Source organism: Protopterus annectens, chromosome 9.part0 (assembly GCF_019279795.1).
Source record: "Protopterus annectens isolate FY-2018-M chromosome 9.part0, PAN1.0, whole genome shotgun sequence".
NCBI lineage: Eukaryota > Metazoa > Chordata > Ceratodontiformes > Protopteridae > Protopterus > Protopterus annectens.
Window position 1 is genome coordinate 1743495906 of NC_056743.1, and position 26863 is coordinate 1743522768.

General features: G+C 42.0%; 1 protein-coding gene across 1 annotated transcript in view; it reads right to left on the reverse strand.

Annotated features, from left to right (window-relative positions):
- LOC122810775 (transcription activator BRG1-like) overlaps positions 1 to 24891 on the reverse strand; it is a 1556036-nt gene extending 1531145 nt beyond the window's left edge. The window contains exons 1-2 of the mRNA XM_044082336.1: positions 24871 to 24891; positions 24050 to 24156 (exon numbers count right to left, since the gene is read on the reverse strand). Coding sequence (XP_043938271.1) covers positions 24050 to 24156; positions 24871 to 24891 — 128 coding nt within the window. The remainder of the gene's footprint in view (positions 1 to 24049; positions 24157 to 24870) is intronic.
- Between the last annotated feature and the right edge of the window lie 1972 nt (positions 24892 to 26863).

Consider the following 26863-nt stretch of genomic DNA (forward strand, 5'->3'; position numbering starts at 1 on the left):
GTTTTTCAAAACTGGTCCAGTGCTCTGGAATCCTTGTCAGAAGGAATAGGATTCTTTGCAGAACTAGCCTTAGCCCCTTTAGGTCCCTGTGTAATGACTGCTGGGTCTGCAGCAGGACTTCTTAACAGATATTTGTGAGAATCCGGTACTCTAATACCTGTCAGGTTTAGTGGAGGAAGGAGGGAGGGCATCAGGGGCTAAGCTGGATTCATGGAAAACACCATCCACCACTTCTAAGATGGGGGGGGGGCTAGAGGTCTGTGCTGGGGCAGGTCTAGAAATTCTTAGTATTTTCTTAGACTTGAGGGTAATCCTGAGATTCCCAGAGGAAATGTTCCCTGAGGGCATGAAGGGTTCCCCAAAGGAAAGGTCTTCTGGTGGGGAGACAGAAGGAATGGATTCCTCTGCATCAGAATCCTCATAAGCAGTAAGATTGTTGTTCCTCTTCAAAAACTGAATAATCAGATTCCTCAGAATCCTGCTCGGTCTCAGTTTCAGGGGAAGGGTGTCTCTTCCTTTTAGAAGTTGTGGCCTGACTACCTCTGATAAGGGAGATGAGATCCTGCACAATCTTAAGCATGTGGGCCCACAGTGGTGGAGCAGGAGGCTAGAAGTAGATTTTCTAGGAGTGGCCTGGCTTCTAGGTCTAAGAGCATCCATCAGTCTGAGAGAAACTGCAGTCTGAAGAGAAGATGTTTTTTGCCTGGAATCAGTGTGAAAGGTCTACTTGGAAGCCGGTGCCTGCATAGCTGCTCCGGATCCAACAGAGGCAGAGAAAACCAAAGGCTCAGAAAACTATGAAGATTTCTGGGGCATACCAGACTCCAAAAGGGTCTCTGCAGACGCCTGCATAGAAATAGCAATGGGCATCAAGGGCAATTCCAGAGAACAGACGACCTGCTTAGCGGTAGTGCAGTCAGACGGCTTGCCTTGCGTGGTCTATCTCTATCTTTATCACTACTTTTTTATGGAGTGTCTATGTAAGGTTGGCTGACAGACACCAAATTGGAATGCGAAGATGAGACGAAAATACCAGTCTACCAAAAGAGCTCTATGACTAATGGTTCTCGCATTAAAGAGGGCACAGAACCGGCAACAGGAGACATCATGGTCAGGGCCTAAACAAGTGACGCAGTAAGAATGGAATTCTCAGTGTGTGATCGGCTTTCCACCGATGAGACAATTAACTTTTTCGGACATTGGTTAGGGCAAGAAAAAAGGGTCCCCAATGGGGTATTTAGCTTTAGATGTTTTTGCCTGTCATTCGAGCTCTGTTAGAGACCGACTGGCACACTTGCAAACTGCTTCTACTACGGGCTTCACAGCAAGAAAGACCAGTTAGGGCAGGAAAAACTGATGTAATGGCATCGGTTGCCTTGCTTTATAGCACTGGTGATGTCAGTCACAAGCTGACGCAGATAGCTTTGACTCTGGTATTCGGGCCGGCCATGGGCTACCACAGCAAGGATAACCCACAGGTGATGACTGCAACAGTGAAACACGAACATCCACTAGCATACAGACTTATAAAGTAGCAGTAAGTATTCCAAGAACTAAGCCAATACAAGAACGGATTTTGTCAATAGGGATGACTGGAAGTAGGGGTACAGAAAATAGGTAAGAAGGGGGTGGAATTTACTGGATAAACCTGGCAAAGGAACCAAGATATTGGGAGAAAATAATTTAAGCAGAAAGAAAGGTAACAAGAGTGTGATGAGGCCAAGACGATATTTGGACTACAGGCTAGACTGCGTCCCTACCAGGGTTCAATTTCAGAGTACAGGCAAAGAAAAAAGGACAGGCGGATTTTAGGTGAAAGACCTGTTCTAGTACAGTTTTTAGCTGAATCTAAATCAGAAGCAGCTGTTAAAGAGGGATAATTTGTAGAGCATATAAAATACTGCACAACTATTAGAATATGAGGAGGTTAGAAAAGATTGGAAAGAGACTGGAAAAGCAATTTCCAAGAAAACAATGGGAAGATGTGTATGGCCCCCAAGTATACAACCAAGATCAGAAGGTGAAGGACCTTTGCTTGGAAGTGTTTGCATAGGTATTTGCATACCCCAAGCAGACTTCAAAAGCTTTTTTTTTGTCAGGTAGGACAGTAAATGTTGGGAAGTGTGATGCAGGGAAAAAAAAAAAAAAGAGGTAATTTGCAACATAGGTTTTGGGAGTATAATTTACGGGCAGATTTTAAAAAATTCCGTAGAGTACTCTGCCAGAAATATTAGGTGAGCAAATAGCTGTAAGGAAATTATTTTGAACTGGGATACAGGATCTGAACTGCCTAGACAGAAGTAAAGCCTTATCAATTGTATTTCTGTGGGCTGCAAAAAAGTAATTACTAGAAAATGGAAACAATCCCCCACTCAAGAATCATTGAGAAACTTCCCCAGCTGGGAATTAACGCGCGTCACTAGACGGGTAAAGCCAAGTGGCTCACCCACAGAACACATACAAAGTTGGGAATTCCACCTCTAACAGCAGACCAGTTACCAGTGGTGTACCACAAAGATCTGTGCTGGGCATCCTACTGTTTGGAATCTGTTTCTCAGATGTCCAGGCGAAAATAGATGGCCTGTGGGTTACCAAGTTTGCAAATGACTGCAAACTGGGTGCAATCACGAAGTCCCCCAACAATGCTGACATACTACAAAAAGGGCTTACACAGAGAAATGACTGGTGCCAAAGCCACGGACTTGCACAAAATGCAAATACATTATTATCCTTTCGTCAAGATGAAGTGCCTGCAAATTACATTAACCCCCCCCCCCTTAGCTAAAACCCCAAGGTGAGAGATTTGAGAACACAGGTTGATATCAACCTTAACTTCGATTACCATGTATCCACAAGGGTAAGGCAGGCTCTCTATGTGGCACATCTCATAAATAAGGGCCTTGGATCCAGAGGTAAGGATGTTATAATGCCCCTGAACTCATCCCTCATCAGACCACTAAGTACAACACTCCCTTTTGTATGTACCTCATCAGTCACCTGCAGCAGCTGGAGAAAACCTCAGAGGTTTCTCACCAACAAAATTCAGGGCCTTCAACACATGACATACATGGAGAGACTGAAGGTCCTGTCACTGTACTCTGCATCCTATAGGCTGCTGACAGGCAACTTGTGCCTGGCCTACAGAGTAGTTTCAGACCCTGCTCCAATGGAAATGCTGCACATCCCCAAGTCAAATGGGACAAGATTCACTTGCTCTAGGGATCTTAACCTAGCCTGCAACATTAACAGGACATGCGGGAGGAGACATGTTTCCCAGAGATTGCCACTCCTCTGGAACAAACTCCCAACTCACGGAAAACAGAGCTCCTCAATAACCCTATTTAAGCATAACCTAGACAAGTAGATGAGAGACCGTAAATTTACCCTGGAGGTGGTTCACCTATGCCCCTTCTTGGATAAGGGCAGTTGGTGCTCATCAGACTCGCACTACAAATAGACCATACAACTTGGTCAACAAGGGAACATTATAACATGGCTATGCTTTTAAAGACCTTGGGGGCAACAGCCTAGTGACCTCCTATAAACCTACAAGTCTACAACTGTACTTGAGGTACTGAATATTATAAAAGTGACAAAAGAACTAGAAGGGGGACCTTTACAAATGAAAGGAGCAAATTACACAGAAGTAAATGGAAATTGTGGGAACAATACATGCATAATAATGTTCAGGAAGAGGAGTGAGATTTAAAGGAAGGCAGGAATTCATCATTTTTTTTGCGATGTTGGCCTGATGATAGCAAAGAATACATGTGCTGTATATTGTATTTAAGTGGAAAATTGTTAAAATGGATTTGTTTGCTTTTCTCTTCGGTTAATGTAGTTTTGCCCAGGCCAAAATGGAGTTCTGAAGGTAATACAAGGCGACTCTGCACCACCTACACTACCTGAGAGAGGACTAACGCAGGCGGGGGGAAATACAGAAAGTACAGTTGTGTACACTTACCATAAATGTAGATGTTAGAGTGCATTCACTGTTGCAGTCCTCACATTTGGGTAGATTCCCAAAGCTGAGGAAATGGGTGGAGGCAGTCAAGGAAGTTAGACGCTGGCTAGGATGCCCTGAAAGACTGCAGAGGGAATCCCTGCCCTGGATTTGGAGAAGAGAGGCAAGTGGTAATTATTGGTAAAAGTTTGAACAGATGTCCAGGTGGCAGCTTCCAGGATGTACCAAGTGGGGACTACGCTGAGGAAAGCTGCAGAGGTGGAGGTTGTTCTGGTGGAGTGGGTCCTGACCCCCTTGGGGGGAGGCTTACCATGCTGCTTGTAGCAGAAATAGATGCAGTGTGCTATCCATTTGGAAATGGCTTGCTTGGAGATGGCTTTGCCTTCTGCTCTTGTAGCAAAGCTAACCAGCAATTGATCAGACTTTCTGAAGGATTTAGTCCTGTCCAGATAGTATCTGAGCCGTCTGTGCACATCTAGAGAATGAAGAATCCTTTCCCCCTTGTTCTGGGCATTAGGAAAGAAGGTGGGCAAATGAATGGATTTGTTTGAGAGCCACATTGGACACCACCTTGGGCATGAAGGATGGGCTAGTTCTGAGGGATACTCAGTCTGCATGGAAGATGATGAAGGGTCCCACAGCCATGAGTGCTTGCAGCTCAGAGACTTCTGGCTGAAGTGATGGCCAGAAGGAAGGCCATCTTCCAGGAGAGAAATTTTAGCTCTTCAGAAGTGATTCGAAAGGAGGCAGGGTGAGGTTTTCCAAGACGAAGTGAAGGTCCCAAACTGGTGTTGGTGCCCTTCTGGGGAGCCTCAAGTTGCTAGCCCCTCTGAGGAACTGTTTGATCAAGGGTTGTGAGAAAAGGGGCTGCGCAGTGGGAAAATGAGCAGACAGAGGCATGAATTTTTTATAGAGGAGAAAGACCACTGTGTAGTAGGTCAGCTAAGTAATCCAGGATGAGAGGGATGGAGGGCTGTGCCGTATTGGCCCCCTTAGCCTGGATCCAGGTGCAGAATCTTTCCCATTTATAAGCACAAGACTTTCAGGTGCTAGGGTGTCTGGCCTCATGGATAACATCCAGAACCGGTTTACTGAGGATGGCAGATTGATTTGGGGTTAGGGAATAAACCAAGCTGCCAAACTGAGTGTCTGCAATTGGGGATGCATGAATTCCCCTTCCCTCTAGGTCAGGATGTTTGGAAAATGTCATGGAGGCAGCGGTGACAGGCTGCGCAGTAAGGGTACCAGTGATGTCAGGGTCAGTCTGGAGCTATAAGAATAGTCCTCGTTTCCTCCTTAGGGATAAGAGGTAGGGGAGGAAAGGCATAGACAGAATGACCCAGGGGGAAGGACAGGGCATATACTTTGCAAGCCATACAGCGATGCTCCCTGGTGGAGAATTTGCTGAGCTAATGGTTGGTGTGGGAGGCAAAGAGGTCGAACTTTGGGGTTCTCCATTTCTGAGTTATTAGGAAGATGGTACTTCTGTTGAGCTGCCACTCGTATGGGTCCAAAAGGTTTCTGCTTAATTGGTCTGCCAGGGAGTTGAGAGAGCCTGGTCGTTATTGTGTCACAGATGTACTTGCATGGAAGAGGCTGAGAGCCAAAGGTTTATGGCCAGCCTACATAGAAGGCAGGAGTGAGTTCCTCCCTGCTCGTTGATGTACCACATGAAAGTGGTGTTGTCTGTTTTGATCAGGAGAACCCCTGGAGAGAGAATGGGTTTGAAAGTTATCAAGGCATGCTGCACAGCTATCATCTCTTTTTGACTGATGTGCAGGGGGATTTGCTGTGGGCTCCATTGGCCCTGTATGCACCTGCTGTCCAGGTGTGCACCCCAAGCGTAGTCTGATGCATTTGTGGTGAGGGTCTGGGTAGCGGGGTGTGGAGAGAAAGGCAGTCCCTTGTTGTGGGAGCATGCTGTTGCCCAACAAAGTAATTCCTTTCTGAGGAAAGGAATTATAGGTAGAAGAGTTTCCAGGTCTTGAGAGTGTTGACACCAAAGGCTTGTTAGGTACTACTGAAGTTTCTACATATGCAGTCTGGCATATGGAAGGAGTATGCAAGATGCCATGAACTCCAGAGCTTGCAGGATTTTTCTTGCAGAAAGCTGGGGCCTGGTGGCCAGTTGAGAGAAGTAGGCTGACAGGAAAATTTGTTTCTGTGATGTAAGGCATGTCATCTGGGATGCTGTGTCCAGACTTGCTCCCAGGAAGATTCTCCTTTGGGTGGGCACCTGTTTTGATTCCTTTTCGTTGATTGTGTACCCTAGGGAGGTAAGTAGGCTCTTTCCAATTCCCATGTGTTTGAGCAGCTTTTCCTGGCTGTCTGCCTGAAAAAGACGGTCTAAGTAGGAGTAAATTTTAATATTCCTTTGTCTGCAAAAGGCAATGGCTGGAGCCAGGCATTTTGTGAAAAAACTGGCAGCAGTAGATAAGCCAAAGGGAAACGGAGAGAACTGAAAGTGTTGAGATCCCTGCCCTGAAGCGAAGACATTTCTTGCAAGATTCCCTGATATGAATGTGGAGGTAGGCCTCTTTTAGATCCAGGGTGGCTAGCCAAGCATCCTTGGAGAGCATGTGTCGCAGCTGCTGGAGTGTGGGTATTTGGAATGTTGGGATCACCAGGAAAGTGTTTAGAATGGATAGATCAAGGATGGGGTGCCAGGTGCCCTCTTTTCTGGGCACCAGAAAAAGTCTGGAGTAGAAGCCTTGGCCTATCTGTTCTGCAGGAACATGCTCTACTGCTCTCAGAGAGCAGGGAATGGAATTGCTTTTGAGCCTCTGCCCACTGATTTGGAGGTAGATCTGGGAACCCTTTTAGGATTGGAAGGGTGTGGAAGGAGAATTTGTATCCCTGAGACACAATGTTCAGAACCCATTGGCCCTTGGTAATGGTGGCCCAGGTGCTTGAGTGAAAGGAGAGTTTTCCTCCTAGGGGTAAGTGAAGGTGGGCAGAGGGGAGGTCGGGAGTAGATGAGTCATTGTGAGTTCTTACCATAAGGGGGTGGCTTAGAACTCCCTGGTTTTGAAGTGGAGGTAGTCCACTGCTTAGATCTCTGCATTCCCCTGGGGCTGCTGTCTGGGGGGGGTCTGTTTCCACGAGGTCCAGGCTGACCCTGCTTACTCGGAGCAGGAAAGGACCGGTGCTTGGAGGGAAAATGCCTGCTGAACCTAGGGGGCTGGACCTGTAAGAAATCTAACTGTTTGCATAGGATTTTGCTTTTTCTTCCATCTTTACGACCTCTTCTGCCTTAGTGCCAAATAAGTTATCTTTGTGCAAGGGGGCATTCAACAATTTAGATTTGACATGGTCTGGCAGGGGTTTGTTCCTTAAGCCACGCACGTCTTCTAATGACAGATCCAGTGACTGCTGCCCTGCAAGAAGCTTCTAGGGCATCAAAACCACAGTGTAAAGTGTGTTTAGTTACTTGACTTGCAGAATGCATGAAGTCTTGTAAATCTTTAAGATTCTGCCCAAGCAGAAAAGGAAGACTTTTTGTTTAAGGATGGCTTACCGAACCCGTATCAGAATTAGAGGACTGTAAATGAAAATATCTAGCTACAATTAAGAGCCTGATGATGGATAGTTCTGGCGTTAAAGCACAGAAGCAACAGGGGACATCGTGGTCTGGGCCTAGACAAGTGACAGTATGAGTAAGTCTCTGTGTGGTATTTGCTTTCTACAGCCAAGACAATTAACTTTTTCTGACATTGGTTAGTGCAAGAAAAAAGGATCCCCAATGGGGTACTTGGCTTTAGAAGACTTCAACTTCAATTCATGGCGTCGGCTGCCTTACTTTATACCACTGACGACCTGATGTCAGTCCTCACGCAACAGCAACCGACGCAGAAATACTAAGTCTCTGGTATTCGGGCTGGCCAAGGACTACCCTGTCAGGGATAACCCAAATGTGATGACCGCAACAGTGAAACACGAACATCAGTGTTTTCACTAAGAGAAAAAAATGTCCAGTCCTCCAGGTCCAGCTGCAAAGGAGCCCTATGTAGTAAGCTGGGATTTAAGCGCTCAAAAAAAAAAAAAAAAGGTGAACAAGTCGACTTCAGGAAGACTCCATTTGTTTGTCAACTTCTAAAACAACCCTTTTGCTCAGGCTAGATTTATGGCTTCCCGGCGGAATTCTTCTCTAGTCATCAGATACACTGCCTCAGTTCACCAACTCACAAATGCACTGAAAATCTGTACAGTGGACACAAGTCTTTACTTACATGTTTATGTACTACATTACACTGTCGCCTGTTTTGAGCAAAGGCACCCAATATCCATGTATTTTTGAAATTCATGAAGGCCATCAAGATTGCAAAAAGTACAGTTCTGTACACTTACCATAAATGTGGATGTTAGAGTGTATTCACTGTTTCAGTGAACACCTGAGGGTTATATCCCAGCTGTGGTAGCCTCAGCCAGCCCGAATACCAAAGTCAATGTTTTTCTGCATTGGCTGCAGTCGCCTGTAGTCGGACATCAGGTCATCAGTGCTATAAAGCAAGGAAGCAGACACCATTAGATCAGTTTTTCTTGCCCTAACCCGTACGAAGCACAAGGAAATATGGTAAAGTGGCCCTGGTGACTAAAAGCCACTGTGGAAAGCTTATGCCCCCCTAGGGAAGAGGATATAAGGGGGATAAAGGGAAGGAAACCAGGACTGCAACAGTGAATACACTATCTACATTTATGGTAAGTGTACACAACTGCACTATGTTTTTCATGTTTCACTGTTGCAGTCATCACCTGTGGGAGGATTCCCAAAGCTGAGGAGATGGATGGAAGGATAGGTTAGAGCCCTAGACATGGGTCAGCAAGCCCTGCAGAACTGCAGAGTCAAACCTTGCCCTAGACTTAGAGAAAAGAGGCAAGGTGGTAATGCTTTGCAAAGGTATGGACAGAGGTCCACGTGGCAGCTTCCAAGATGCCCCTGGTGGGAACTCCTCTGAGGAATGCTGTGGAAGTGGAGGCTACCCTAGTGGAATGGGTACGAACAGACTTTGGGGGGGGGGGGATTTCCCATGTAGTCTGTAGCAGAAATTGATACAGTGTGATATCCATTTAGAAATGGTTTGCTTGGAAATCGGCTTCCCGTCTGCCCCTGGGACATAGCTGACAAGAATCTGGTCCGTTTTTCTGAAGGGTTTAGTATGGTCCAGATAGCATCTAAGTTGTCTGTGCACGTCTAGTGAGTGTAGAATTCTTTTCCCCTTGTTTTAGGGGGTTGGGAAAGAAGGTGGGAAGATGTACGGCCTGGCTGAGGATCACATCAGATACCATCTTGGGCATAAAGGAGGGGTTAGTCCTCAGGGAGACCATGTCTGCATGGAAAATGATGAAGGGCTCAACAGCCATGAGTGCCTGAAGTTCTGAAACCCTTCTGGCTGAGGTGATAGCTAGTAGGAAAGCAGTCTTCCAGGAGAGACATTTCAATTCTGTTGAAGCAGCAGGTTCGAATGGAGTTAAGGTTAGTTTTTCTAAAACTAAATTCAGGTCCCAGGCTGGCATGGGACGCCTTCTGGGAGGTCTGACATTAGAAGCCCGTCTGAGGAACTGTTTAATCAAAGGATGTGAGCAGAGGGGTGGATCTGAATTGAAATGAGCTACAATGGCTGAGGCATGGATTTTAATAGAAGAGAAGGAGAGGCCACTATTGAGCAACTTGGCTAGGCAGTCCAAGATAAGAGGGATGGAAGTATGTGAGGTACTGGCCCCAAGAGCAGAATCTTTTCCATTTCCCTGCACAAGATTCTGTTGCTGGGCCTTCTGGCCTCTGTGATAATGTCTAAGATCTGTTTGCTTAACAGGGATCCCTTGTTTGCTTTTAAAGTATTAGCCATGCTGACAGATTGAGAGTCTGCAAGTCTGGGTGCAGTATCCCCCCCCCACACCTGGGTCAAGGGGTCTGAGATCAGGGGAAGCTGCCTGGGGGGCTGTAAAGTCAGGCTGCGCAGTAAGGGGTACCAATGCTGTCTGGACCAATCTGGAGCAATGAGGATGTCCTTTGGTCTCTCCTCCCTTATTTTGATCAGCACCTTTGGAATAAGAGGCAAAGGAGGGAAAGCGTACACAAAGAGGGAGTTCCAGGGGAAGGTCAAGGCATCCACTTCCATGTCAGGTGGTGATACTCCCTGGTACAGAATTTTTTTCAGCTGGTGGTTGAAGTGCGAAACAAAGAGATCCACCTCCGGAGTTCCCCATTCCTGAGTGACTTGCAGAAAGATTTTTCTGTGGAGATGCCATTCGTGGGAGTCCAGTAAGTTTCTGCTTAGGTGGTCTGCCAGGGTGTTTGTTGACTCTGGTAGGTATTGGGCAATTAGCCTCCTCCATGGGTCTACACCTGTCAGCCAGAGGTTCATGGCTAGCCTGCAGAGGTTAAGATTGGGTCCCTCCCTCTTTGTTGATATACCACATTACTGTAGTGTTGTCTGTTTTTAAAAGGAGAACCCCTGGCCTGAGGTGGGTCTTGAAGGATGTCAGAGCCTTTTGTACTGCCAGCATTTCTTTCTGACTGTGTAAGGGAAGGTGCTGGGCATCCCACAGTGTCTGAGGTGTCGGTGATGGTCTGGCAGGTAGGGCGGAGGATGAAGGAAGACCCTTGTTCTTGGCACAGGCCCCTGCCCACCAGAGAAACTCGTCTCTTATACATCAGATTAGAGGGAGAGAAGTCTTTAGAGGCAGAGAGTGCTGACACCAAAGGTTCTTTAGATACCACTGAAGTTTCCTCATGAAGCCTGGACAGAGGAATTAGAAGGATGCAAGATGCCATGTACCCCAAGGCTTGCAGGAACTTCCTCGCAGTGATGTTACTTCTGGAAGCCAAGTGGGTAAAGTAGAGAGGCAGGAAGCTCCGCTTTTCTGGGGATAGGAAGGCCATTTGGGATGCTGTGTCCAGCAGTGCTCCCAAGAAAATGATCTTCCTGGAGGGTGTTTGCTTTGATTTCTTCTTGGTGATGGTGAACCCTAGGGAAGTTAGGAGGGTTTTGACAAATGATCCTGGAGCAGATTTTCTTTGCACTCTGCCTGAATGAGGCAGTCATCCAGATAAGGGTAAATCTGTACATTTCTCTGTCTGCAAAGCGCTACTGTCAGGGCTAAGCATTTGGTGAATTATCTGGGTGCAGTAGATAAGCCAAAGGGTAGTACAGAGAACTAAAAGCATTGTGAGCCTGCTCTGAAGCGCAGGCATTTCCTGCAGGACTCCCTTGTGTGGATGTGGAGGTAGGCATCTTTTAGGTCTAGGTTCACTAGCCAGGCATTTTGTCAGCATAAGCAGCAGCTGCTGCAAAGTTAGCATTTTAAATCTGGGGATCACCAGAGAGGTGTTCAGAATGGAAAGATCCATGATGGGGCACCAAGTGCCCTCTTCTGGGAACAAGGAATAGTCTGGAATAAAAGCCTTTGCCTGTTTGATCTGAGGGATCAGGTTCTACTGCCCCCTGGGAAATGAGAGTTTAGACCTGTTTCAATGCCTCTGCCCACTGACTTGGAGGAAAGTCTGGATACCCTCTTGGAATTGGGAGTTCATTTTTCAGGGATACGAATTCTCTTTCAATGATGTTTAATACCCATTGGTCCTTTGTTACAGAAAGCCAATTTTCTTTGCAGAAGAGCCTTCCTCCTAGCTTTTGGTGAGTGAAAGGAGGACAGAAGTAAGAGAAGTGGGACAGGGAGTCACTGGGAGTTTTTGGCATAGAAAGGAGGCTTACAACTCCCTGCCTTTGGGGCAAAAATGGCCCACTGTTTGGTTCTCTGCTGCCCATGGGATAGGGGCCTGGATTGTCTGTCCCTGCGGGGCTTACCTTGGCCCTGTCTGCTAGGTGCAGGGAAGGACCAGTGCTTAGAGGGAAAGATCCTGCTGAACCTGGGAGGTTGAAGCTGAAAGAAATCTTTTACTATTTGCATAGATTGTGCTTAGTCTTCCATCTTTTTAAACATCTTCTGCTTTTACTCCAAACAAGTGGTCCTTATCCAGGGGTGCATCAATTAGTTTAGACTTGACATGATCAGGGAGAGGTTGTTCCTTCAACTATGCAAGTCTCCTAATGACAGATCCTGACACTGCTGCCCAGTAATTCTGCTCTTTCGAATTGGCAGAGTCAGGAAAGGTTGAAATCTTTTAATAGTTCCAAAGTGTGCTGTTGATATTTTAACATATGAAACTGACAGTTGAGTGCTCCGATAGCTAAGGTGGCAGAGGTGTATACTTTTTTTTAACAAATCTGTCCAGAGCTCTGGAATCCATGTCAGAAGGAATAGGATTCTTGGCATAACTAGTCTTAGCTCCTTTAGGTCCCTGTATAATGGACCTCTGGGTCTGCAGCAGGATTTCTGTACAGGTATTTGTGAGAAACCAGTACTCTTTAGTACCTGACAAACCTGGAAAAACTAGGAAACACTGTACAGACTCACTAAACACTCCCAAGCCCAAGTCTCAATTCCACTGAGAATATAAAGTCCAACTCGATATGAATGAAAAAATAAATAAATTTGTATTTTTTCATTCACATTGAGTTGGACTTTATATTCTCAGTGGAATTGAGACTTGGGAGTGTTCGGTGAGTCTATACTCTTTAATGCCAGTCAGGTTTACTGGGAGCAGGAGGGAGGGCATCAGGGGTGAAGCTGGATTCACGGAAAACATCATCCACCACTTCTAAAATAGGGGGAGATGGTCAGGGGTCTGTGCTGGGGCAAGTACAGAAAGTCTCTCAGTCTTTCTTAGACTGGGGGATATCCTGAGATTCCTAGTGGAAATGTTCCCGGAGGGTGTGAAGGGTTTCTCCAAAGGAAAGGTCTTCTGGTGGGGAGGCAGAAGGAATGGATTCCTCTGCATCTGAATCCTCATAAGCAGTCAGCAGTTGTTCCTCCTCAAAATCTGAATAGTCAGATTCCTCATAATCCTGTTCTTTCAATTTCTGGAGAAGGATGTGTTTTCCTTTTATAAGTTGCGGCCTAACTACCCCTGATAAGGAAGACTACATCCTCTGCCACTTTAAGCATTTGTGCTTGGGGTGGTGGAGCAGGAGCAAGATGGTGGCTAGAGAGATTTACTAGGAGTGGCCTGGCTTCTAGGCCTAAGAGTATCCATCGGTTTGACAGAAACGGTAGTCGGGTGAGAAGACATAATTTTATCTAGATTCAGTAGTAGTACAAAAGCCCTCCTCGGAAGCCAGTGCCTGTGTCGCAGCTCTGGACCCAAATGAGGCAGAGACAGCCAAAGGCTGTGAAGACTAAGAAGATTTCTGTGGCATAACTGACTCCGAAAGGATCTTGGTAGAGGCCTGCATAGACATCGCATTGGACATCAGGGGCTGCGAAAGTGCCTCACTGGAATTCTGGAGAACTGACTACATGCTTAGCGGTAGAGTCTTCTGAAGGCTTAGCCTTGTGTGGTCTGTCTCTATCTTTATCTCTGCGTTTTTTCGGAATGTCCAGGGATTGTTGGCTGACTGCCACCATTTTGGAATGCAAAGACAGAAGATGAAAATACTAGCCTACAATAAGAGCTCGACAGTGAATGGTTCTCTTGTTAAAGAGGGCACAGAACCGCAACGGGGAACATCGTGGCCTGGGCCTAAACAAGTGATGCAGTAAGAATAGAAGTTCCGGTGTGGGATCTGCTTTCCACAGGCGAGACAATTGTTAACTTTGTCAGACATCAGCTAGTGCAAGAAAAAAGGGTCCCCAACAGGGTACTTAGCTTTAGAAGTTTTCAACTGAAATTCAAACTCTGGTAGCGTCCAACTGGCACTCTTGTGAACTGCTTCTGCTACAGGCTCCACGGCAGGAAAGACTGATGTAATGGCATCGGCTGCCTTGCTTTATAGCACTGATGACCTGATGTCAAACTACAGGCGACTGCAGCAGACACAGAAAAACATTGACTCTGGTATTCAGGCCGGCGAGGGCTACCTCAGCACGGATAACCCTCAGGTGATGATTGCAACAGTGAAACACAAAGAACATCCTCTTTTAGGTTGATGTGCAAGCATTTAACTGAAGGGGACTAAAGTCCCCATATTAAGACTCCAGGTGGGTGCACCATACACTGGAAACAGCATTCTCCTCCCAATCACGTAAACCTGATCCACCCAGCATGTGAACTTCACCTGTATGATAAGTAGCACTGCAATTTCCTCCTTCCCCACTGTGGCACCCATTCTACTGCCCCTGACCTAACAAGTGCTTAAGAGTCAAGTCCAGGTGCATCTCCATAAAAGGCGGTTCAGAAACTCAGTCCTGCAACTTTCCCTTGAGATGCTCAACAGCCAGGTGTCCACAATTACCTTCCCCTCTCTCTCTAAGTCAATAAATCTGCCTCCCAATCAGGAAACTTTCAGAGGGTGGAGAAAGGGAACTTAAGACAACTTTCAATTAGAATGGCTGAACTGCCCAACTCCCATATTTTGTTCTTCCTCTTAGCCTGTCATGTCTACTCATTTTTTTGCCGATCCTTAGGGTGACAAAAAAAGGCCACCTTAGAAGGGTAATTTCTGCTGTACTGGGATAAAAACACCTGCTTCACGGCCTGCATGACCTTGTCTTTTTCCTCCATTTTTTCTTTTAAATATTTCCTGCAAGTTTCCCAAACATATTTCCAAACGCTTTTAGAAGCTCCTGACATTCTGGTAAAAATCATAGCTTTAAGCCAGACAAGATTTATTTTATTTATTTTACATTTGTTTACCGGGAGAGTCCAACTGGGCATAAAACCCTTTTTCAGTGGAAGACGAGGAAGAAAAGCTCCATTGTTAGTAAAACTATTTTGTTAGAAGAAAGAAAATTGTATAATACAATAAAGAAAAAACAGTAACAGACATTCATAACGGTAAAAAGACTAGAACAGAATAAACTGGTCAAGTGAGAGACAAGACCAACAATCTTGTATAACAATGCTTCCAGTCAAGTGGGACAAGACCAACAATCTTGTATAACAATGCTTTTAGAAGACCGTTCTTACAGTAGTAGCAGGTAGTGACATTGTATACAATAAGAGTGCAATTACGATACTTAGTCTTATATACAGGTAGCATATCAAACTGAAGACTTAAAATCTGGCAGATATTAACAATGAGAAAGAAAAAACATAAGGTAGTCATATGCCCTAAATTCAATGCTCATTACATATGCAATTAAAATTTTAAAATCAGCTAGCTGCCGACCCAGTAGCTAAACTGGGACTGCTCCCACATCATAAATCGTACTTGATCAAGTACATTTTCTGACACCAGAGGAGAAAGAAACATGGTTCAGATCAGTGATTTTAGATATTCGCCATAAATTTCTGCAAACAAGTCTCATTTCAGTCAGAATTCTGGACAGGTACTTAATGTGGATCTTGTAATTTACTGTCCTAAAAAACAGACTGGTTGAGTTGCAAAACGTTCCCTTAATCCATCAAAAATCATCTGATTCCTATTGTTTGGTAATGTACTAGAGTCCCGTACCAACTTACCACCTTTGTGAGCGTATACTGAAATAACTGTGGAGTCCATTGTAAGATTCTTATAAGGGTATTGGTGAGTCTGCTACACTTAATTATGCAGTTTCATGATTGTAAAAAGAAAAGGTGCTAGGAATGACCCCTCAAAGGATTTAAAAACAGGGGAAGCACAGTGGGAGCAGGCTTTTTTTTTAAAGCCCAGGAAATCAAAAGCATTGCTTTTTAACATTTGACATTTTCTTTATCTTTTAAAATGTTGCCTCACAATGTGGGGAATTAAAGCCAGCTGAACCACATCTAGGGAGGTATACCATTTGAGATTTACGGATTATGCCAATGGACTAATGAGAGGCATCCCTTTTTCTCTTAACCTGCTCTGGGGAAGTAGCAATGTGCAGCTATGTTAGAAAGTACAGTTTACAATAGCAAAAGTCTTCAAATTTATGTCCATTTAACATCTCTGCTTTTATAATTTCCCTATAAAAAGGCATTGGATCGACCTAATGTCCTTTACTATTCCTTAATCCATTTTATTCTTCCAATGTAATTATAAAACTTATTTTTGGTTCACATTCTAGATATTTCCTCTATATCAGTTAAGGAACTGAATTTACTCCATTCCTTATTAAAAATCTCTCTTATTTTAAAGTTAGGATTATTATATTCTACTACCAAACTTCACCTGTAGGTATCTTGTTCATTTTTCTTTTTCCTACTTTCAGCAGGGATTTTACCCATTTCAGGATTATTATCATTCCCCTTACCAAGTATTGGTTTAAATCTGTCCAACCTTCCACCCTCTAATTCTTTACTTAACTTCTCTACAAAATCCTTTGGGTATCCACTTTCTATAAACATATTAGTTAGGGTCCTGCATTCATCTTTATAATCCAAATCATTTGATGTCATTCTTGAACCCCTTACAAATTGTCCTTTGACAATGTTTTTCTTGCTGTGTAAGGGGTGGGCGCTGTCATAATGTAAAAATGAATTCACATATGTATCCTTTCTGAATACCTTACTCTTGAATTTACCTGCCCTTTTATATATTTCTATATCCAAATATTTCAAGGAGTCAGCGAGACATTCATTTTAGAGTTAATACAAGTAAAAATGAAGGATTAAATGATGGTGAGTCCTACGCTATGAAAATTGATAGACTTAATAGTTTGTTGACTAAACACAGAACTTTAAGTATAGAAAATGCCTATCTGAGGGAATGTTTAAACAGGGAAATAGTCCCTAAAGGTTTAAGGGTATACAAATACCCTAATAATGTGCAGATTGGTTCTCATTTTCATGAATGTTTAATAAATGTTTTTAATAATTGTGGGCTAGAAGTTATGAAGTTAATCATTGAAGAGAATGATAATAAGCAAAGGGAACTGGGGAAGGACATTGAAATTTTGGACACTTGCATTACTACTGATTTAATACATGGTATTAAAGAGGAAAGAGACAAATATTTCCAAATGAGAAAAGATATAGATACGAAGTGTGAGGAGGTGATCCAGCGCAAGTTGGGTAAATTACATAGGGATGTCAACGAATATGAAAATCATACATGTTACCCTAAACCAGTTTATCAAGGTAATAAAATTAATAGCTTTAAAGGGACAAGGAACAACAAAAGAAAGAATTTTTATCATGAAAATAGACAATTGTTTAGGGAAGACAATAGGTGGAATGAAGAAAGTTATGATGTAGATTTCCCTCCATTAGGGGGAAGGGGAATATTGCAGGATGGCAACTCTAATTATAGAGAAAATTTTCAGAACCGGGGGGGGGGGGGAGAGAGGGAAGGGGAGATATTTGTAGATACCCCTATTCCAGACCAACATGATTCTAATATAGACAACATTGTGAATGACAAAGTGAAACATACCCATCAGAATTTTACTATTTACAATTTTAGCTGTTTGACACTGAATCCTAACCACTTTTCACTACTCAGTAAAGGATTGAAATATATACCTAACAGTAGAGGTGATTCCACAAGGACGATTTTGGATGTCAAGCTGTTTATGAGGAAAATTAGTTTGGAAATGATGGCCTCTAGGGCTGGTTTCAAAAGGGATATGATGGGGGAAAATACCTTAAAGAGAAAATCAACCTACAATCCCCCTCTAATACCCCAACTAAGGAATTTTGAAAACATAATGATTGACTCAGTTAGAAATAAACACAATAAAGGATGGGACATCTTTCATCACAATCCTGAGTAAGAAAGAGAATGAGACTTTAGAGAATTAAGTAGCAATTCCTCATTGAGAGTTATGAAACCAGATAAGGGTGGAATAGTCATAATGGATAGAATCCTATATGAAGGAAAGATGAATTCTATATTGAGAGACGACAATAAGTACACAGTGGTATCCTTAAATGAAATTAATGTTGCCTATCACAAAATTGACTCAATTTTACAAGACCTTGTGACAGAGAATATAATAGATGAAAAAAACCTTTAAATATTTGGAAGTCAAGAAACCTAAAGTAGCTACCATATTCGGGATACCAAAAATCCACAAGAATATGACAAACCCACCCCTCAGACCCATCGTTACAGCTGAGGGTTCCAAAACAGTTCCCCTTGCAAAATATGTGGATTTTAAAACTAAGCATATTAGGGTCAATAATAAATTGATTCTCAAAGATTCCTGGGACTTTTTGGGAGAATTAAACCAGGATATGTACAGGGATGACATTTTGTTCATTACTATAGACGTCATTGACTTGTTTGGATGTATACCACACTCTGAGGGGATGGTTAATTTTGAGGAGACTGTGTTCAATGATGAAAATCTGAGTTTGGATGATAAGATAGCAAGTGTGATACTCATGGATACAGTTTTAAAACATAATTTTATTATGTTCAATGGTGAATATTACCAGCAGAAGACGGGAGTACCTATGGGGGCGGCTTGTGCCCCCACATATGCCAATATTGTCTTGTCCAAATGGGGAGAGCAGTACATCAATAGCAGGTTCAAGGAATCATGGACAATATACCATAGATTTTTAGACGATATTGTCATCTTTTGGATAGGTAGTCAATCAAGATTTCTAGAGTTTATGGAATATATCAACCAAACTACTAAGTTTTTGAAGTTCACACACACTATTAGTACTGACTCATTGAAATATTTGGATATAGAAATATATAAAAGGGCAGGTAAATTCGAGAGTAAGGTATTCAGAAAGGATACATATGTGAATTCATTTTTACATTATGACAGCGCCCACCCCTTACACAGCAAGAAAAACATTGTCAAAGGACAATTTGTAAGGGGTTCAAGAATGACATCAAATGATTTGGATTTCAAAGATGAATGCAGGACCCTAACTAATATGTTTATAGAGCATTGGATACCCAAAGGATTTTGTAGAGAAGTTAAGTAAAGAAGTAGAGGGTGGAAGGTTGGACAGATTTAAACCAATACTTGGTAAGGGGAATGATAATAATCCTGAAATGGGTAAAATCCCTGCTGAAAGTAGGAAAAAGAAAAATGAACAAGATACCCACAGGAGAAGTTTGGTAGTAGAATATAATAATCCTAACTTTAAATTAAGAGATTTTAATAGGAATGGAGTAAATTCAGTTCCTTAACTGATATAGAGGAAATATCTAGAATGGAACCAAAAAATAGTTTATAAAAATTCATCAAATATAGGTAAGATACTAGAAAGGAGTAGTGGGAAAATAAGTAAAGGAAATAAAGGAGGATTGGGACAGGAAAGTGTGGCAGATGCCAACAATGCCCATATATTATGAATAAGGAAATATATATAGAAAGCAGAAAGAGATGGTTAAAAAGTAGGAACCATTACAATTGTGAGAGCAAAGGGGGGTTTATATAGCTGTTGTCAGAAATGTCAGTCGTTTTTGGGGTAAAACGGAAAGATGTTTAAAACGAAGAATATATGAACATAATTATGACATTCTGAAAGCTAAAAACACTGATGCACTATACAAATATACCATGACATGTTCTGAATACAAGTTTGAATTTTATGTGTTGGATCAAATTAAGCCAGATATTAGGGGTGGCCTATGGGAGGAAATTTTGGAAAGCAGGGAATTGTGGTGGCAGGTCAACATAGATTCCAACACTAAACCAGGGATTAATGACTTTCTAACAATTTCTCCTTTACTTAAAATAAGAGCTAATAAATTGTAGTGTAATTCTGGATATGGACACTAGATGGAACTATTTACCACACACACAAAGCCAGTTCCCAAGCATAACATAGGAAATTTTAAAGTTTGAATGTATTTTAATCAAGTATTTATTTATTGCATATATATTTATTTTATATTTGAAAATTGTATTCAACTATTTGAAAGATTAAATTCATGTTAGTTTTTAACAATGATTAGATAATAAAGGAATATTTTAAAACAATTTTAAAATATGAAGCACTGCTGCACTTTAACACGATAGGCATTAATATTCATGAATTATGTATAATGATTGGTTTGTTTGAACTAATAGAGAAAGTTCTGTGGATAATTAATTTAATTATATTCAATTCATTTTCTATTTAAAGGTGTTTGAATTGAAGCATATTGTCTGATGAAGTCCTGTGTGTGAGGACGAAAACGCATATTTGAAGTGTTGATGTTAAGAGCGTTAACACAGTACACTGCTGGTCTGAACACTCTGTGATTTTTAACTTCTGTGGAATAAACTATCTGAACCGTGTATCAACGTTCCCTGGCACTTGTTTCTTGGATTTGCAGTTTTTTGAAGTGCTACTACACTTTTTTGGTTCGTAGTGCAATTACAATACTTAGTCTTATATACAGGTAGCATATCAAACTGAAGACTTAAAATCTGGCAGATATTAACAATGAGAAAGAAAAAACATAAGGTAGTCATATGCCCTAAATTCAATGCTCATTACATATGCAATTAAAATTTTAAAATCAGCTAGCTGCCGACCCAGTAGCTAAAACTGTAGGGACTGCTCCCACATCATAACCGCAGTCAAGTATACATTTTCTGACACCAGAGGAGAAAGAAACATGGTTCAGATCAGTGATTTTAGATATTCGCCATAAATTTCTGCAAACAAGTCTCATTTCAGTCAGAATTCTGGACAGGTACTTAATGTGGATCTTGTAATTTATTGTCCTAAAAAACAGACTGGTTGAGTTGCAAAACGTTCCCTTAATCCATCAAAAATCATTTGATTCCTATTGTTTGGTAATGTACTAGAGTCCTGTACCAACTTACCACCTTTGTGAGCATATACTGAAATAACTGTGGAGTCCATTGTAAGATTCTTATAAGGGTATTGGCGAGTCTGCTACACTTAATTATGCAGTTTCATGATTGTAAAAAGAAAAGGTGCTAGGAATGACCCCTCAAAGGATTTAAAAACAGGGGAAGCACAGTGGGGGCAGGCTTTTTTTTTTTTTTAAAGCCCAGGAAATCAAAAGCATTGCTTTGTAACATTTGACATTTTCTTTATCTTTTAAAATGTCGCCTCACAATGTGGGGAATTAAAGCCAGCTGAACCACACCTAGGGAGTATACCATTTGAGATTTACGGATTATGCCAATGGACTCTGAGAGGCATCCCTTTCTCTTAACCTGCTCTGGGGAAGTAGTAATGTGCAGCTATGTTAGAAAGTACAGTTGTATAAGCTACACTTAACCAAAACAGTACATGTCTAAATTCCTCATTGCTGCAGTAGATCTTAAGCTATACTAGTTGATTATCAAAGCCTATCCAACCAGGGAGGAAGAGAAAGGCTATGGATCCAGGAGTCCCAGAAGAATTGTCTTAGTACAGCTTCATCTGGACCTAGAAAGGGAATCCAGTTTATGCTTTGCCGAAGTATGTATAGATGACCATCTAGCTGTTCCTAGAATGTTTCTAGAGTCCAGCTTTTTCCTAATGCATCACTGAACACAAGGCTCTAGTAGAATCTGCCTTGGTTCTGCCAAGAATGGATATGTCATGGTGAGAACAAATAGCAGAGGACAAATCACCTGGAAATTTGTTTGGATACGAGGTGCCCTTTGTTAAGAAATAAATAGCTGATCAGTTTTTCTAAAGGCTTAATCATGCCAAGGTAGTACTTTAGCTGCCCATCCATGTCCAGAGTATGCAGAATCCTTTATCCCTGGATTTTAGGCTCTGGACAAACTGGGAGATTGATGGATTGATTCAAAGTAAACTCAAACCCCTAAATCATGCCCAACAAGATCTTAACCCTGCGGAAAATCAGACAGTCTTCGCTCACCATGGGAACTTGCAACTCAGATATACTTATCGCAGAAGGCAGAGCAATAATTAGAGTTTCAAAATCAAGAACCTTAAATCAGTTTGACTGACATGTTCAAAAGGAGACAGTCAATTTATCCAGCGCACAGTTGTAATGTGGAGAAGCAACCTGTTTACAATGAGGTCTCAGTTGCAGAACTCATTTTCGAAATTGTTTCACAACAGAGAAAGAGGATCCATGAGCAGACATGTTGAAATGGCCATAAAATGAACCACTATAAAGGGAATAAGACAGGTCAGTGGAAAGTAACTAACAAATATTTGAGAACAAGTCACAAAATCCCTGCTGAGCCACTGGTTATTGGTTAACTAGAAAAATCACTTCTACTTACCAAAAACAGGATTTTTCCTAGTAAGATGGCTTTCTTGCCTCTTAGCACCTGATGCACATGCATATGAAATAAGTGCCTAAAAGGAATTAAAATCATCCAGGCAGTCAGCTGAAGGTGATAGGTATTGGGGTGTACCAATTCCCCATATTGTGTGAGTAGATCCAGTAAGCAAGGAAACTTGTGGTAACTGCCCCTGGTAAATTTCATAAAAAGTGAGACCCAATGTTGCCTGGATCAAGAGAGATCAACGACGAGGATTTCTGGGGTAGCTTTTCAAATCTTCAGAATTACCCCAGATTATCAGTGGAAAGGGTGGAAATGCATAAACATTCCTTTCCAAGGGAATGAAAATGCTCTTGTTTTCAAGCTTGCTTGCAAGAAGTCCTGGACAAAAACTTTAGTAATCTGTTTTGAAAGGAGGCAAAACAAATCTATTTGAGGTGTACCACCACAACTGGATCAATTCCCGGAAGACCCTCTTATTCAGTCTGTATCACAGTCAATGTCTCTTAAGTTGACTTGCTTGGTCTGCCTGAAGGATTCCATGGACCTTGCATCATCAAGACACTGAAAAGCTGATATCCAGTATCTTTACCCTCTGGATCTTTCTTCACCTTTTCTGAGGGAGCTCTGATTCAGCACGACTGGCGGATACCATTACATGCATGGGGCACCAACACACTAAAAACTTCTCAAGTGACTCAGCCCTACATTTAATGATTTCAGAATTAAAATAAGCACACTGGGGTGACTTGGGCATGTTGTGTTCCAAGCGCAAGCATAACACACACTCGCACGCATGCACACACTCAATCCTGATGAGGGAAGTTTTTCCCCCACACTTCAAAACATTGGTCTTACCAATGGATATTTAAGAAATGCAGTAGACTACAACTACAAAATTTCTCAATGGGGTACTTGGTTTTAGCTGCTGTAATATCTGGCTTCAGGACTTACTCAATGTAGTCTGTACCAGGTTATCCTGCCAAAAAAAAGAACAGAGATAATAGTGCCAGCTGACGATCCTTGTGCCCTAACATCAGAGGGGAGGGCATCCACTGGGCTAAGGGAGGGGTAAATCTCTGGTATTCAAGTAATTAAAGAGCTTCCACAACAAGAAACCCAAAGTAGTTAGTAATACAGTGAAACAAAAACATTGGTCAAATGCTACTTTACATAAGACCAATTTTACAGTAGTACTTTCTACTGCTGGTGTGGGTGAGGGAGGGTGCAGACATACTGGCAAACACAGACTTGGTCTTTTGTTTTCTAAATGGTAAACTCCTTCCCACTTTGCCCTGTTTGGGGGCCCCCAACCCATCTTCCCTGAATAATGTCTACCTAGTTTTACACAGTATGTATTATACTCAAGTACCCAATCTCAAAACATACAAGTCTGCACCAACTTGTCCAAAGAGCAAGCAAATTTAAGTTTTTCTCGCCGACTTTGCATGATTTCAGGGATAGAATACTTGAGATTTGGGATGTGGGGCACAGCCCAGATACAGGAGGGTACAGCACCCTTGCAAAAATGTTTTAAAATATGCTGGTTACTTTGTTTCTAGCACTTAAGTAAGCCAGAGGAACATATTAGGAAAATACAGCATTAAACAGTCAAGGGAACTATCAGGCAGTCTTTGGGACTGGAGAATAAAGTAGACATTAAAAATGCCCTTAAAGCCTTTACAGGCTAAACCAACGAAGCCCCTCTGCAATGTCAAGTACCAATATCTTCTTCATATCCCAAACTATATATTCCTATTTCTTAAGTGTCATTACATCAAATAATCCAGAAAATATGTTTGGCAGTATAGCATGTTCCATTCCAACATGAGTGTAAACTGTTAAAATAAAACTGTACTTGCCCCACCCGATTACTAGTGAGATTTTTGTAAATGAAAGACTAATCAAAATATTTTCTATTGCAAAATTCAGAATGTCTTATCAATTCAGCATACCTACTACCAGTCTAAAAACTGAGCATATATTCAAGAAAAGTAAACTCACTCAATGATTTGCCTGGCAACCACGTCGCTTACATCATCGCTGTCAGGATCTGGAATTAATTTCTCTTCTACACCAGACTGAGAAAGCTGCTGTTCCTCATCTTCCTCCTAAAAAGACAAACACTTCTTGTAAAAATGTACTTTGCACGGACTATAGCTTACTACGAAAAGAACTTTATTTCTGTCATTATACAACCTTCAATAAGCGAAGCAGGCAACAGTGAGACTATTATTTATTGTCAGAGGGTAAATAAACAGAGACAAGTTGCAGTGAAGTATTTTCTTACTTAAAAAAAAATGGTAATACTGTTGCGCCCCATAGAACACTGGGCTCTAGGTTTATGTCAGCCAGTGAAATTAGGCTGGGGTGTCCAAAAGTCACCTCTTAATTGCAGCTTCACTGTGGTTTCATTTTGCAGATTTCTGCTCAAGCTACTTTAACTTAACTATGTTTATGACACAAGTCGGGAGCCCTTAGATACTTCCAGTCTACGTATTACCCAGTCACTGTCACCTCCTTTAGCAACATTAGTTTATGCTGCAGAGCTTTTGGAGTAGTTTGCACAGTCTGAATTGTAGTGGTAATGCTCTTATAACTTGACAGAACTATGTAACACGCTACATTAGCCCATCTCAGAGTGATATTTGCTGTTACTGGCAATTAGCTGCAACAATAACACATTACAATAAATCTATGGACAGGACTGGACTTGTGAAATGGTGCCCTGTGCACTGCCTACTGTTTCATTTCCCCTCCATACATAAATATACCCTTCAGTGCCCCCTCACCACCATTCTGGGATCCCTATATTATGTACACACCTTTTTCCCCTTTTCTCTCATTTTACCTTACTCTTCAGCTTTTTCTAGAAACCATAACTTTTCTACATGCTCTTAAGTGCATTCTAAAGCTTTTTGTTTTTAACCTTTTCATCGAGTGATGTCTTTCAAAACCTTCATCAATCACTTAAGACATAGAAAAGCATGCACTGACAAAAAACATTTTAACATTTTCCACTTAAATACAATATAAATAACATTTTTTGCTACCATCATCAGTCCATTATAAAAACTGCTGAATTGTTGCCTTACCTTAAAACTTATTCTTCCTAAACATTATTATGCATGTATTCTTCCCAGAACTTCTAATTATTTCTTTATAATTTGCTCCTTCACTTTCCTAAAGATCCCTCTTCCAGTTCTTCTCTCTCTATTATAATACTCAATACCTCAAATAATGTTGGTGTAGACTGATTTCTATTTTCTAGCAATTGTTTTTTTGGCAGCCAACAGATTTAAACGTAAGGCCTTGTTATGCCTAGGCAATTCAGCTCCTGCATCTCAACTCAAAATAATCACTTCCTTACAGCCATTTGCTTACCAATACTTCGGGTCTATATTAGATGAACAAATGCTTACAATGTCAAGTACAACATGCTCGACAGCTTTTAAGCAAACGTTCATCTAAGCAAAACACCAGAATATCGAAAACAAAGTTTCGAAAAGTTATAGTTGGCCAGCCATCAGGAAGCAAACATCTTGCAGCTACAATGTACTGCACACCATTACAACCATAAAGTGGGGGGGGCTTCGCCTCCCACAACCCCACCATGGGGCACTGTGCCCCCAACACTCCCCTACTTAAATATACCAACTCAGATCACACCACAGTGGAGGACTATTATAACATTACACAGGGTGAACGTAGAGACCGCACCACAGTGGAGGACTAAGAACGGCGAGACAGGGTGATCGTTCTGATGTCAGACGTTGGCTTCCTTATGGCTGGCCAACTGTAACTTTTGAAAACTCTTTGTTTCAACAATCTCTGGTTTTGATTACTTGAGTGTTCGCTTATAACCTGTAGAGCATGTCGTACTGGACATTTTAAGCATTCGTTCATCTAATAGGGAACCAATACTTCTGAAAGAATACTCAGTGGGGAATGTTTATAACGTGCCAACTTATTACACTCTGAACACGTATGTTCCCAGTTACCTCCTTCTCCATCACACTTCCAACATTTGCCATCTACCTTAGGAATAATTCTTTGAAAAGTCTGCTTGGGGTATACATGTATGCAAACATTTCCAAGCAAAGATCCTAAATCTAGTGGCTCTACATGCATCCTCAAAAAACAAACATGCTTTCCATTGTTTTCTTGTGGTTTGCTTCTCCAGTCTCTTCCCAGTATTTTCTAACCTCCTCTGATTGACTCTTATACTCATGCAACATTTTATGTGCCCTAATAATTATCCTTTTAACAACTGCGTCTGATATAGATTCAATTAAAAATTCTACTAGAGCAGGTCTTTCACTTAAAATTCCCCTCTTTCCTTCTCAGAGATCAAGCCCCTATAGGGAAGGTAGTCTCTAGGTTGCAAACTAAATGTTTTCCTGCCCAAGTTATTTGCTCTCAATATCTTACTTCCCTTGCAAGGTTTCTCCAGTAAATTCCATCCTCCTCCTGTCTATTTCTGTACCCTTACTTGAAGACACCCATACTGGCAGAATCTTTATCCATTCTCATTTTGGCTTAGCTCTTGGAATAAGTCTCCTTAAGGATCTGCATTCAAAATCCAACACACTATTGCCTTTCCCTTTTCTTCATCACCCTCATCCCTTTGCACTTTGAATTATAACTTTCTTATTGGGTTATGTATATGAGCCCTAAATGTGTAGCTCTAAAATATCCCTTCAAACCAGGTACACCTAAACTACCTTGTTCTAATGAAGGATCAACTTAAGTCACTTAACTCTTTGCCCTCCTTCCATCCCAGATAAATTTCTTCAATTCTTTATTATTGTTCACTCC